Below are 15,254 nucleotides of genomic sequence, written 5' to 3' on the forward strand. Positions count from 1 at the left end.
AAAGAGAATTACCTCTGTTTGTCCCCTACATTTGGAGACCTTCCGCTGAGCTACTCTGAGATCCATACCTTGGTGGAAAAGTTGAACAGTTCGGTGTCGCTGCCTGTTATGCAGCAGGTCCCTCAATGGGGCATGAGAACGTTGGAGCTCCAATTATAGGTCCCACTACATAAATGGCTGTGAAACCTTAAATTTTCTTGACAGGAAAGCTAAAACTGAGCTAATACACCAAATTTAATACACCTTTTAAATACAGTTTTATTGAATAATCAATGATTTTTAAAGTGTGAAGAAATAAAAAAGTTATGCCTAGTTCCAGAAAATAAAGTATCTTGTGCTTCTAAACCTGTCGGTTTCCTTCCTTTCTGTGCTCCAGGTAGGAGAAAGGAACATTTCTTGAAAGTTGGTGATTATACAGATTTTTCTCCCTAGCATGAGTCACGCACTGAACTCTAATTTTAGTTTTATTCTGAGAAGAATTGCATCAAGTAATTCCACTTTTTGTTTTGCTTGTGTTCCTCTTCCAGTCAAAACTATGTACAATGTTGTCTGAGTTCAGAGTAAAGGCATTGCCAAGGACTTGCAAAAGATGTTTTGGGGTTTTGTATAAATATTTTATCCTTTTGAAAGGTTGGAAAGCCTAGCTTCTGTTTTTCTCATTTAATTCAAACAACAGAAGCAATACTGTATACAAGTATAATGTTAAGGGCCTTTTCTGTAACTGTGGGTGTTTTGATTTATCTGGACAAATATATTAAGTCTGCTTCAACAGCCCACAAAGGCTGTTAAAGAATTGAAGTGGTTGTTTAGAATAAGATCTTAAAGGATCAAAATCCTGGAATGCAGCAAAATGCAAAGAGCGATTTATGTCAGGGGCACTGTAAGTCAGCATACATATGTCTTGGAAGTGCAGTGATTTCTATCAGTGGGAGTCTTGGTGCAAAACATCTCTGAAAAAAGAATATTTGAAAAACAACTTTATTAAATTAACAGCCAGAGTTGATTAATGGAATGAGGACTTAAGAAGAAAATCTAATTTTTCATAAACTGCACTGTTTCTGATTTAAAATAAATGAATAAACGCTCCAATCAAAGTTTTTCTTACTCCTTCCCTTCTTTTTACAGTTCCGATGCAAAACCGACAAATGCATTCCCTTTTGGTGGAAGTGTGACACTGTCGATGACTGTGGAGATGGCTCTGACGAGCCTGAGGAATGCCGTAAGTGCATTCTGAATTTGGAACCCAGGCTTGTCAGCAGAGTTCAAATCGAATAGAACACTTTACAGATGTTAGGGGGGTTGTGGGGTTTAGTGAGGGTTTTGTTTGTACCTCTGTTTTCTTTTCCCTGCTCTCTGTCAGATTCACAAAGGTTGCAGGCTCTTGTTGGTCAGTCTGTAGAAGATTTTCATTAACTCCCATGTACAAAGGGTTTTTTAAGATCTTTGGAAAAGCCTAAGAACAGCGTTTTTCATGTTTAAAGCTTGTACTTGGTCCCAGTTACTATTTTTTAATAAACATTTTTATTTTAGACGTAATTTCTGAGGTTACTCATTTCTATGTACAAATAAAAAATTCTGCCAAAAATGTTTATTTTATTTATGTGTATAATACAAATGTGGAATTCTAATCTCATTTACTTACATTTCATTGCAATTAAACAAGTTTAGCCCCACATTACTATTGAGTGCAACTTCCCAAACATGTTCTGTACGTGATTGTTACTCAGATTCTGTCTGTTTTTCACGATCTGTACTATATAAATATATTCATGGTATGATTTTATAAATATTGTCAAAGTAAAGTTTGAGGAGTTAAATCTCACCACTCTGGTATGAACAGCTTTATACAATGAGAATTTTTCTTGTGTCCCGTGTAACTCGGGCACGCTATCCTGAAGGTGGTGCAGACATCGTGTAGTTGTCAATAGCCTCCCATACTCCAAAGAGTAGGTCATTGTTGTATTCCCCTGTTGAACTGTAGACAACTGGATGTCAATTATGACACTTTTTATCATCCCCAAGGATGGTTCCTGACTGTAAATTCACTTGTGAGAGAAGTACCTTTTTAGTGTACGGGATTCCTATAAAGTAATAGCTGTCGATGATGCTATGTTACAGTCCCTGTCACTGAGTACTTTAATACTTATTATATTAATTTACATAAATGAGAAGATTCTTGCCTTCTTCCCTCAATCTTAAACACACAAAATGCTGTACTATGTGTTTTACAGTCTTCCAGTTACAGTTCAACTGATTTATTACTTCTTTTTGTATTGAGATCTATCACCCACATCTTTACAGTTTTATAATTAGTTCTCTTTCTGCTGCAGAGGCCTTTGAATCAAGCCTTAATATAAATCTTCTACATAAGATTATATCCTAAGCTACACTGTGTTTTATAAAATATGACTATAGAGGTGCATATTGCTCACTCACTCAACGACAGTGGCTGTGGAAGGAACGATGTTACACCTTTCATAGGAAATAGAACCTAGTTTCTTACTTGCAGACTTGAACTCAAGTGTTTAGATCCTAAATTGCAAGTCTCTGTTGAGCTGATAGTAAACTTCAACCTGTGTTGATGTGAACTGCTGAGTATGATGTGAAATAGTGAATGTTGATGCGACAAGTGATGATGCATTGCACTCTGTTAGTAAGATGGAACTATAATTTTGCAAATCTAAAATCTCAGACCTTGAAATTAATATTACAATAGTGCATGTATATTTTAGTTACTAATATCTAATAAGATTGAGACTATCCAGGCAGATACAAAGGTTTATAAGTTCTTTTGATTAGTCTGTAATGGAAGTACAACATTACTGGCACTTTAACCCTTCCTCTCATAGTACTGATACACAGGGTTGTTTTTTTTTCTCAGCTGAATTCAGATGTCAGCCAGGACGTTTTCAGTGTGGAACTGGACTTTGTGCTCTTCCAGCCTTTATCTGTGATGGAGAGAATGATTGTGGGGACAATTCTGATGAACTGAACTGTGGTAGGTGCTTATATTTATTGTAGACTTCAGAAACATGCTAAGCTGAATTAAATGCCATGCTTTAAATTCTGTCAAGAAACAGATATTATTTTATTCTTTTACCTTTTAATTTAAAATCTTTTAATCTTTAACCTTTAATGTTTTTAACTTGTTATTTTATTCTTTTAATTTACAGATACACACGTGTGCCTGTCAGGTCAGTTTAAATGCACAAAGAATCAGAAGTGCATTCCAATAAATCTGAGATGCAATGGACAGGATGACTGTGGGGATGAAGAAGATGAAAGAGACTGTCGTAAGTTATTTTGCTCCAACAACTGCAGCTTGTTTTAAACAAGAAACTGAAGTAAAATATGTAAAATAATATAAATGTCTCTATGTAAAATGATAGGAGGAATGTGCAAACCAGTTAATTCATGGGACTGTTTGATGTAAAATGTTTCGTATACAAGAGAACAAACTAAAACATCATTTATTAACTTCATTTTTTAAAGTCATTGCAAAGCAGACGGGTGTGCAAACAATTAATTTCAAGCATTTAATTGGGTTCCTGACTCAGACTGAAACATCCATTTTATTCTTAACCACCTCACAAATGACTCATCTTCTTGGGGCTTTCATCTGTCGCGCCTTGCAGCAACGCATTTCAGTGGAAAAAGATACGTTTCTGCATCTTTTTTTTGGAAAAGATCCATAGGTCCTTCTACATTCTTTTTCATTGATGGAGTTTTCTGCCTTTTCTGTTCCCTTTCCTCTACGGACTTCTTCATTAATTTGTCTGTGTAACTTCATTTCCATTTACTCAGCTTTTAATACATCCCTTTGTAAATTCATTTTCACTCCATATTTCCTAGATACAAGTATAGAAAATATTTTGACATTTAGAATGGAAATGTATTTAATTGCTTGTGCCTTTGATCATTTTATAATTAAATGGTGGTGCTCACTTGAAATACATCTATCCTTCACTCAGTTCATTGTTCAGATGCACTGCTGATCTAAGGTGCTCTTTCCTGTTTGCTGAATATGCATTTTCAAGGTTTGCATATGCTGCATTTCTGTGAAGAATGTGGCCATCTCCAAGGGAAGGGTTCCTAACTATACAAAGGCTTTGTTGATGATTGTGTTTAATGGCCATCTTCCAACCAGCTCAGCAGAGTGATAGCCTGTTATAATAGTAACAGTATAATATCTTGGTTTGCATGGTACATTTCTTTAAAAGCTGATTAAGTGGGCTCAGGTAACTCCCATGGAAGATAGGAAAGAGTGGACTTTTGTTATGCACATGGCATATGGAAGGTTCCTGAAACCTTGAGGTGTAGCTGACAGAAATGACATCAGAGCAGCAGAGACTGCTGAGCTGCAGTGCTCAGGGACTGTGGGAGGGATAGGGTCAGGATCAGCAGTCGTGGAGTTGAAAATTTCCGAGGGATTAGTGGGGATAGGACAGTGTGCTGTGGCATAAAGCAAGCTTTTGAGTCGTCTGAAGCTCAGCCATCAACCCACCCGAAAAGGCACAGTGGGGAGTGGGGAAGGTTAATTATATACATTTTTTTTGTTTCTGTTCAGTCTTACCTAGACTTTATTAGTTTCTCTCTTAAAATAAGTTATGAATGCTAGTGGCTTCTGAGAACTCTTCAGTTAGCTTGGGGACATCATGAAAATGGGAGGTTTTAAGTGTGTCTACCACAAAGTTCATGTTGACTTGGGCTCCTGTCGCAAGACTGGTAACAGATGAGATGATTGACTATTCTGTTCTAATTTCACCAGACTAGGATTTATAAAATACAGGCTTTATTTTCCATCTCTACCTATTTTTTGTTTTCTATATCAAGTGACCTTGAAAAGGTCACATTTCATTCTTAAGGCATGCCATCACTAAAATGGAGGTAATTATGGTGGTCTTCAGTATGAAGCACTTTCAAGCCCCTTGGTGAGGGACTTCTAGCTGAGAATCAGTACTGGTTTTTATAAGTATAGTTAGCAGCATAGCCAAGTCTAAATGCTTTTTAATTCCGGCACTGTAAATTTATGTATGGAAACATGACCCTAAAAGAAATAATATACCATCTTTTAAGAAATATAGAAATTTTCATCTTGCCAAAACCAAAGAACAAGAATGATCATAGCAAGGAGTAAATTGCTTTTCAAAAGGGAATGGAAAGTTTGTTAAAAACCTTATGGAGTTCACTAGGTACAAGTGGGACAATTATTCATGGGGGGAAACATCATGAGAAGATAGGTTTGGATGTTTTCCACCTATGTTCAATTCAGTTTAGAAAAATTTTGAGGTTTTAGTACATATGCCTATCTCTAAAGAAATCCTTATGTATTTATTCACAAATAAGTTGCTCACAGTGCAATCCAGATATATGCCCTTTATTGATCTTACCTCTATGCTCTTAGCTATGAGAGTTTAAAAACCAGCAAGATCTGGCATATATGCTGGAGTCTGTGTAGAATTATGTGAGTGCCCTGAGGATCTTTTCTGTTTTCAAGTGGCTATTCTAAAGTTAAAAGCAGTTAAGCTTTACCTTAAAGCATCCTGAAAGAAGAGGATGAAGTTTAGCTACATGTAATCCTTATCTTGTAGGAATCATTGAAAAACTTTTTCTAGTAAACTAATAAAGCAAAATAATACTCACACTTTTCATACCATTTACCCATGGTCTCTTTTAGCAGGGAGTGCAGAATTTCATCAAAATTGTACATAATTTTGATTACCTTTTTGATCAAAGCACTGAGAGATGTCTTAGTCCTTCAAACTAACTGACTTTCAGAATTGATAACTGGTGGTTTAGGTAGTTAGGAAAACCCCAACCTGACTACTTTTTACTGAAATGGTTTGATTGTATCAATGTCAAGTCTATTTGTTAAGAGTCTAATAGTTTGACCATTTTATATAAAACAGCATGTAAAAAGCAGACGGAACTATAAGCAATATAAACCTGAATGCTGTTTTCTTAAAAATGCCTCTTAAGTAATGCAAATGATAATTTATGAATTTTGAGTACTTAATATTTTGTTCTTTAAAACTTCTATTTTGAATATTAACACAATTTTGTAGTTTTAATTTGGAATCCTTTTATTTAAAGCTGAAAACAGTTGTTCTCCAGACCATTTCCAGTGTAAAACAACAAAACACTGCATTTCTAAGCTATGGGTATGTGATGAAGACCCAGACTGTGCTGATGGATCAGATGAAGCTAACTGTGGTGAGTATGCCAGTAATTTTCAACTGCAGTTTGACTTTTTTTCCTAAAGTAGCCAAAGGAAATAGTGATCTCAGTATGTCCTCTTTCAATGTATGATAATACCTATCTGATAGGATAGCTGTGTCTATCTCATACAGTTCTTGTAGAATGGTAATCATTATATGAACAGGCCATGAACTTCATATTATGCTGTTACTTTATTGACAAGGAGGTGCAAATGAGTATCTAACTTGGAATATAGTGACATTTGTGATCTTGCTCACAGTATTATCCGGTTTCTGTCAATTTATTTATCATACTTCATTGCTCCTGGAGCTCATAATCAGTAAAAAAATGTTAGTTAAGACTGGCTGCATGAATGGGTCCAAAGCAGATCCCAACTTGACGTGACCAACTTTTGCTTCTGTCTGTGAGCTCCAAGGAGTTATGCACCCTAACACACCACCCAACAAACTTTGTGTCCCCATCGGACTTCTGCAAGAACTCCTGATGCTTCTGAAACTCTTCTGTATAGTTTGAGGAGGCAGATCCTCTACAGAGAAGATCAAGGATAGAATTGCACCATTACCAAATGAAGCCCTAATTTCTGTCTGCTTTGTCACAGTATCCCAAAGCAGAGCGTTCTTCACCACTGAGGCAGATTTTTTACAACACAAGTGCTCTTAACACAAGAATTTCTTTCAATTTTTTTTTTTTTGTTTTTTTAAGATTCATTGTTGGATCACAACGGTATCTCTACAGTTTTAACATTTCTCATTGACAGAATAGATGAACTGGTGGTATTTCTGCAGAAACAGAATTATTTTATGAAGACAATACTCATAGAAAGTTGAAAATACCCAAACCATTTTCACATCAATTTATATATGATATTGGTTTCTATGCCTGCTATTCATCATCACCTTATCACTCGGAAAGAAAAGATCATACTGTATAGTAGGAGTAGCTGTTCTCAGTCATTGCTTGCATGGTTGGAAACAACTGAATCAGCTTTTTTTGCTGTAAATGAATGTAAATAATAAATACAATATCCCACCTGGGAAATGAATTACAGATAATCAGATTCAAAATAAGTGGATCAGTATTACTGGAAAATCATTGGACCTGGATATCAATTCAAGAGCTGCACTAATCAAGTATGGAAAAACGTGGAAATTTCAAGATAAGTCTTTAAAGGAAAAGATAGAAAAATGTTCTGAGGTGGAAGAGAACAGGAAAAAGAATTGTACAAAACATTTAAAGCTCACCATTATTCATCCACACATCAATAAATGTATAATAAAACACGAGTCTGGAAAAGTTTATACTACCACTGGGACAATAGAGTAACAAAATTACAGGCTGTAATCAAGAGCAAAGCACTGAGACAGCCAGATTTCCATGGATATGTTTCAAGAATTTCACACAAGCCCATATATGAAAATGTTGGAGCTGGTGAATATGCCTAGGAAATTGAACTCTTCCTCAACGCTGAAAATCCAAGACCATCTGAATATCTGTGAGGCAAATTAATTCCATTTCAGCCAGACCAAATACAGTTGTGAAGGGGAAACTAATTAACCGTATCACCTGGAGAGAAGTTTGTAAAGTTTTCATAATATGCTGCCACAAGGAGTGCCACAAGGAATTCCACAGCTCAATTATGTACCTCCTGAAAAAGCACCCATGTTTTTGTTTTAAATCTGCTAGCTGCATATGATGCTTTTAGATTTTGAGTTGGAAAAAGCAAGATCTATCCATATTCACAGTCTCTGTGCTACACACGGTTATGCACACCTGGAACAAGGATGACAAGAATGTGATGGGTTTATTCACATATAAATTTTACATCATTTTAGCAATTGAAATATGTTTAAATGACCTTTTTATAGCAGCAGTTTTTACATGGTTTGGTGGTCTTAGTTGTTTTGGGGGGGGGTGCTTTTTTTAAAGATGGATGTTTTTATGAACAAAGTTTGATAGGATTAATTTGAAAAACTGCAAGCTGAATATACTAAAGATCTGCATGTATAGGGGCTAATACTAACTTGTTATCACCTATATTTCATTTTTAAAATGCTTGCAATGCAGAACTTGTATAAAGGGTAATCTCTTTTTCCTTTAAGTGCTTCATAGTCATGTCTATTTTCCTACTGTGTGTTACTGGAGATATTATACCAAGTTAATTTTTTAGCAGTAGTCTGAATGTCTTTAGTCTTCCCTTGCTTACTTTCCAACTCAGACAACTGAAGTAGAGTAAGGTGTGCTTATTAATGAGCATACAGTATTTTTCAAAGAACAGTAAGTAGAGTTAATTGATGCTTTCTGCCCTGGTAATTAAAGAAGCCTTTGGATTATGTTAGTCCTTGCTCACAACTTCAGTACTTTACATCACAAAAGGCCCTTTTTGAGTTAGACTCTAAAGAAAACTCAGCCTGTTCTCAGAAGGTGATTATGATCTTCTTTAAAGGTTATATGTATTTCAGGTCTTTATTAGCATAGTGTGTCAATATTAGTTTGAGTGCTTTCTTCTTCCTCACATTTTAAATATTAATTTTATTTTTAGCCTAAAGAATCAAAGTAGGATTTTTTGTGACAATAAAGAATATGTTCTTTGAGACATTTGAAAGATTCATATTATAAACTTAAACTTCCTTCAACAGGCTAATCATTTCCTATACCCAGCATCAGTGACAGCCTGCTGGTACTTGATCAAATCATTTGAGACTTGAACTTTTGCAAAGCCACAGAAACAAAATACAGGAGTGCCTTTTTTGGGGGAGGGATGCAATATTTTTGTTTTCTAATTTTAATTTTTTTAAGTGCTTGCTAAAGCAAATATTTGAAATGATGTGATAGAAATATAAACTTGTCTTGAGAAACATCATAGGCAAAAAAGGATTTGGGGGGAAAGCTGACATGCAGGCACAGAATAAGGAATGAATGCAAAAGCCAGTATTTACCAAATTCTTGAGTGCACACAAGAGAACTGCAACACCATTTATCTCCACCTTCTTGATATCCAAATGTAGTTTTGTTTCATCTCTCTAGTTCAAGAATCACACCTAAAACAAAGGCCCAAGCAGCAGTGTGGTCCATAGCATCAAATCTAATTATGGTCCTTTCCATGTCACAGGCAGCAAAAGCAGGTTGATTTAAGCTAGTGTTTCAGTCCTTCCTCATTCTGTCAGTTATTAGAACTCTGCAAGTTGTCATAATAGCAGTGTGAATTCTGAACTGACATGCTGTGAAATAGCCTAATGGAAATTTAAAAATTTTATATTGAAATATCATCACAGTGACATGTACTTTTAAGTCTGTTGTTGAGGTTTTTTACAAAGCAAACCTTCCCCCCCCAAAGAAAATGTCACTGATAACTTTCTAATTTACTTCATTTCATTTTAGTCCTTAGAACCTGAAAGAATTACTGAAGAAATAAAAAATCTAAATAAAACACAGAGGCAGCTCCTTGTTGTTCAGGATGTTCATGCATCTCCATGAGGCTGCCTACAATGCTGTTCTGTAAATAGGAAAGCTCATTGAAAATATGCTGCATGAAGGAATCAATCCCAGCTTAACATTATGTGCTTTATAATGTTTTACTTCATATAAGCAGACTCCAAGTCCAAGATGTCAGAAAATGACAATGTAAATCAAAATGCAGAGGTTTCTCTTTGGTATGATTAGTCTTGAATTATACGTAAAGATAAATTTTGAGAAATATATATTTTTTATTTCCTAGAATAAATATTATTGTAGCTACTGGGATCTGAATCTCCAGTTCAACCTAGTAAAATCCATAGTACCCTCACTTCAAAATAATTTATGATCACTTTCAAATTGAATGTTTTTAATTAAGTGGCAGTGTACAGAGTCTGTATTTTAATTTTATCATCACATTTATGAGCATATCTCTTTTGGTATGAATGAATAGATAGAATTTTAAAGAATGTGGTAAGAGAAATCGATTTTTCATGAAAGTAACATTTCAAGTGTTATGCTTCCTGCTTCTTAAATATATCTAGCAATATTGTCATGTCACTATTTAGTAGCAGGCTTTCCCATTTTGACTCTTTGACTGCAACCATGAAAATTGTATTCATCTTAATTACAGATAAAAAAACTTGTGGGCCTCACGAGTTCCAGTGCAAAAACAACAACTGTATCCCAGATCATTGGAGGTGTGACAGCCAAAATGACTGTGGTGATAATTCTGATGAAGAAAACTGTAGTAAGTAACTTTTCCCTACGTACTTGTTGTCTGGAGTGGAGCCAGTTTAGAAACATGGATGAGCAAACTTTTTAACTCTTATAAGCTGTATATATTTATATACAGTGCCATCTGATCCATTGAACTTCAGTTGACCAGAACTGAAAAAGTCCCTCACAGAAATGCTCCAATTTTATTTATTCTTATAAACAGCTGTAATTCAATATCAGCTATGCAAAAATGCCTGACCTGTGACTGAATCTGGTGAAGTCAAAATATTACAATCAGGTTACTTTTGTCAATAACCTACATGCTGCATTTCTAGGTAAGAAATGTTAAACTGTGCAGTGATAAAGTGATGAAAAGTTGGTCAAAAAATACCTGTTCATTACATTCATTATATTCTTGTGTAGATAATCTTGAATGCATATACCTGATTCTGTCATGGACGTATATTTAGTATATTCAAGGTATTAACTTAGAAAGCTTAATAAATTAGGCATTCTTATGCTGTGTAAGTGCTGTCTGCCCCTTTCTTCAGTTCAAGACAGTGTCCATAGGTACAGGAAGTCTGAAAACTAGCTCATTCTGCTTGAAAGGTTAAAGTGGATTTGTCTGACTCTTAATTACTGTCTACATTTGAAAATGTTCTGAATTACTGCAGGCAATAGTGTACTTTTCATATGCAAGTGTTTCATCTAAAGGGGAAAATGTCATGTGGCTCAGTAATCACTTGGAGCCACTTATTGCTCTACCTTGGGGTGGGGGGTTGACACAGAAAAGCTTTTTTAACTTTGTGGCATATTTTACTGAGGAATTGAGTTTTAATGCCAGTGGGATTTTTTTTCCATTTTCATTTATTTTTTAAATAGCAAGAAATTATTTTATGCTCTTCTTCTATCCTCATGTGAAAATAAAGAGTCACGTTTTTGCTATAGCAGCATTAATCTACAGGACTAGATAATATTTTGAAAATTTAAATAAATAAAAAAACCCAACAAAACTTCCACAAAACATAATTACTGTTTGCAAAATAAGTGTCAGGCATCTTATTTGAAATTTGCCATTTGTGAAATGGGATTTATTTATCACCCAACATTAATAATTTTATTCCCTGAAGTTTCGATTATCATAGTTCAAAGTGATAAATAGTTCATATAATCAGGGAGCAATCAGCACTCAGGTTTGTTGGGTTTTTTTTAAATTGTGTATTAAGATTTCCATCTTTGTGTTCCCACCAATAATGAAATGATATATTCAGTTCTTGGCCATTCTCTAGACTTCCAGATAAAGCAATCTGCAGTTAATTGTATCAGAAGGAATTAGTGAGTACCCAACACTAAAGTGCATCAAACTAATGGCTGGAGTGCTGAAGTCCAGTTTGTGTTACCTTTCTTTTATTTGCTTTTGCTTGTCAAATCTGTACTTCACTTCTGACTCTTGAGTCCTGTATTCTGCTTTTTTAAATTAAGCACAGTAGGCTGACACAGTTGTAAAATTCAAAATCTTGGAAACAGTGGGAAAATGCATAATATTGTTCAGTTGTTTGAAATAGATGTATAAAATTCTTTATGGGCTGTCAAGGCACTTACAGAATGAGGTGTAATGAAACAAATATATATGAAATTAGAACTTCAAAGGCATTTGACAAAATGTATTACATTGCACATTATCACCAGTTGTTCGTAGCATACATGAATTTAAATGGGATTTGTAGGGCAACTATATCAGAAAATGAGTTGTTTCTCAAGAATGCAAAATGAATTAATTAAATTACAGAAATTCAGCTCAAGTATTTACAGTTCTCTATGCAGCTTCTTCACATGCACATGTGAATGCATGTTAAAAAATATCACATATGGGTGTGAAAAATTATTGGTGGTATAATGCAAATAGTTGTGCCTGTAATGACTTTGTTATTTAACTAGATTTGTTGTAGAATCTATTGTTCTTTCCCTATATTTAAACCTTCCCAAATAAGAGTTATTAGGAAGTTTGTAGGTCCATACTGATTTAGCATTAAACAAAGTAGAATGCATTCAGATTTAATACAGTTTTCAAAGAGGAATTTCCATCAGTTTTTGGATTTTTAAAAACAAAGTAGAGCAAAACCAGTATTTTCTCTGTTAGGGAAGTTCAAAAAAAAGAAAAATTCCATATTAATGACTATCTTACTCCTGCTGAAAAGAAGGCACCAGTAATGCTTTATTGAATGCAATTAAAGAAACTAATACACTGTAAACATTGAAGCAAAGCAAATGTAATAATGCTGTAGAAAGACATGAATTCAATCAGTATAAAAATATTACTGTTGCTATAGAATCTTCTCAGTGCTGTTTTGTTGCTCTTACAAGTTGTCAAGAAAACAAATTAGTTAATTTTGTCCTGGGATAAGTTTTTATCCCAAATGCAATGAGAACTAGCAATTATTTCACGTTTAAGTGAAAACATTTCAAACTACCATACTGAAACTAAGCTGGAATGTCTCATAATATCATCTTCAGTAATTTTTGAGTGCATGGTGCTGTAAATTCAGATTCTTTACGCTACTTAAGGCTCAGCTGGCTTGGTGCAGGTCAGGCAATGCTGGTGTTTGTTTCCTAAAAGCAGCTTGGTGTACCAAAGGTTTCTTCTTTTATGTACACCTACTGGTCTTACACCTAGATTACCAAAGAGTAAGTATCTTTTTTTTTTTTGGTACAAAGCTTCATAAAGTTACTGAAAATAAACAAGAAAATCTGCACTTAATATCACAGTAAATATATGAAAATAACCCAACTGTGACTACTTTGCTGGTCTTGTACTTATAGGCATTCATTCTGCAGGATGGTCCATGTTAATGATGACTTATAAGGAATGGTGGTCTTGGTTTTTCCCTCCTGTTCCTTTTCATCAGGCATAATGGTTTTGGCTGGGACAGTTGTCATTTTCTTCACAGTGCCTCTGGTGCCATGTTTTAAATTTCCTATGAAACCAGTGTTGGTGACACACTTGCTTCAGCTGTTCCTGAACAGTGCTTGCACAGCACCAAGGCTTGCTGTGTTTTTCAAGCTGCCCCACCACTGTAGCTGGGAGGGGACATGGCCAAAACAGCTGACCCCAACTAACCCAAGGGATATCCCATCCCATATGTTGTCAGACTCAGCAATAAAATGCTGGGATAAAGAAGGAAGGAAGGGAGGATATTCAGTATTACAGCATTTATTAGGATTAACTCACAACTTTGTGATAATACTGTTTTGCTGATGTTATGTGGAGGCACCATATTGGGTACTCTGGCTTGGCTTATTGAAAGGTTTCAACTCCAATACAACCATCTGTAGTAGATCTGATAAACAGTCATTCATCCCATCAAAGTGTGCCCTAAGTATGTCTCCTAATTCCTCTCAGTCTTGGAGACCTACTGCCAAATACCAGGAGGAATCAGGAGGTTGATGTATGCTTCTAATTAATTTTGGTTCAAGTGCTCCTATTCCAGGTTTCTTTTGCTGCTGTTTGTTTTTCTGTGTACCAGTTCCACTTCTAATATGCACGTTAGTTTCTGTAAAAGTCGGCTTTGTAAGAGCTATTACAAGACATGGAATTCTCACAAGGAGCAACCACACACCTATTTTAAGGGAAAAGTTAAGCTTTTTACCTCTGACTTGTATATAAGTAATCAGTCTCCTAAAAACATTTTCAATTCCCGACTTAGTGTGATATTTATGATAATTAAATGCAAAATTGAACTCCAAATGTTAAAGAATTGTAAATGTTTCTCACTGCATCCTTTTCATGGTGCCCTTTACGTTGATGTCAAATGTCTGTTGACTCTACAGGTTATTTTCATACTTAAAATTATGAAGGAAATGGACCATCTTATGTGCTGCCTTTTGCATAAAATTCTTTCTAACGATTGAAAAACGCTTTTCTGGGAAGGAGTTTCAGTGTTTCCTGTAAAGCAGAAGCTGAGAGATGCTGTCCTTCCTTGGTTACACAGAATATTAATACTTGTTCCTTTCACTAACAGTCTGAGCACTGATGTGAAACTACTTTTCTGTGTTCATATGTAAATCACAGAGATGTGTTCCAAGGGCAGAAGAAATATTTCTTCCAAACAGAAAAATGAGAAGTTAGCTCATTCTGTACATTTTTCCAGAATTGACTCTCTGTTTATAAATAATTCATTAGCAGTATAGAAAATGTATTTGCTTATATTTTGCAAATCAATGTAGAAACATGGCAACTGTTTATTTGCATGTGAATAACTCTTTCCACAAATTATTTCCTTTACATAATTTATCATATCTTGAACTTCCTCTTTCTGGCCTGTTGACAACAAAAAGAATCAAGTATGAGTGATTTACTGATGTTTATAACAATGAGCTTTTACTTCAAAAAAAATTAGTTCATTATCTGTCTGTGCTTAGTGTATTATGTGTGTAAGAATGCATAGAAATGCTAACCTTAGATTTGCTTAAATGCAACATTGCTGGAGAACTGATGCAAATGCTGTAGATCTGCTTTTATTATGACGTTCCTGCAACTTCAAAAATGAGCAGTTGTGGCTACCTGGAAATTGAAAGTTCTCTTAAAAACTTGCAATTTCTTTTTTATGATGAAGGGGTGGGGGGAAGCAAGCTGAAAGGGTCGTTAAAACTATTCCTTTCCTGAAAGAAAAAAAATAATTTATAAATCCAGAAAAAACCTAAGTTGTACTTTACCTCATAAATTCTATATTCCCGTGCTGGTATTTAACAAATTTTGTGTTTTCTTTCTTTGATCACTATGGTTTGTTTTTCAAAAGGATTCATTCTCCTACCTTCCATAAGGACCCTTCAGCGTTGCTTAATCCATTACTGTCAATTGCTAC

The 15,254-nt window shown here is 35.0% G+C and overlaps 1 protein-coding gene across 1 annotated transcript in view; it reads left to right on the plus strand.

Moving 5' to 3' along the window:
* Positions 1 to 15,254, plus strand: part of LRP1B (LDL receptor related protein 1B) — a gene marked incomplete at both ends in the record, with an annotated part of 709,648 nt that overhangs the window by 623,104 nt on the left and 71,290 nt on the right. Inside the window, 5 exons of the mRNA XM_084264363.1 lie at positions 1,126 to 1,219; positions 2,882 to 2,998; positions 3,174 to 3,293; positions 6,094 to 6,213; positions 10,307 to 10,423. Coding sequence (XP_084120489.1) covers positions 1,126 to 1,219; positions 2,882 to 2,998; positions 3,174 to 3,293; positions 6,094 to 6,213; positions 10,307 to 10,423 — 568 coding nt within the window. The remainder of the gene's footprint in view (positions 1 to 1,125; positions 1,220 to 2,881; positions 2,999 to 3,173; positions 3,294 to 6,093; positions 6,214 to 10,306; positions 10,424 to 15,254) is intronic.

This window comes from Gallinula chloropus (assembly GCF_964237585.1).
Source record: "Gallinula chloropus genome assembly, chromosome: 5".
In the NCBI taxonomy this organism is placed as follows: domain Eukaryota; kingdom Metazoa; phylum Chordata; class Aves; order Gruiformes; family Rallidae; genus Gallinula; species Gallinula chloropus.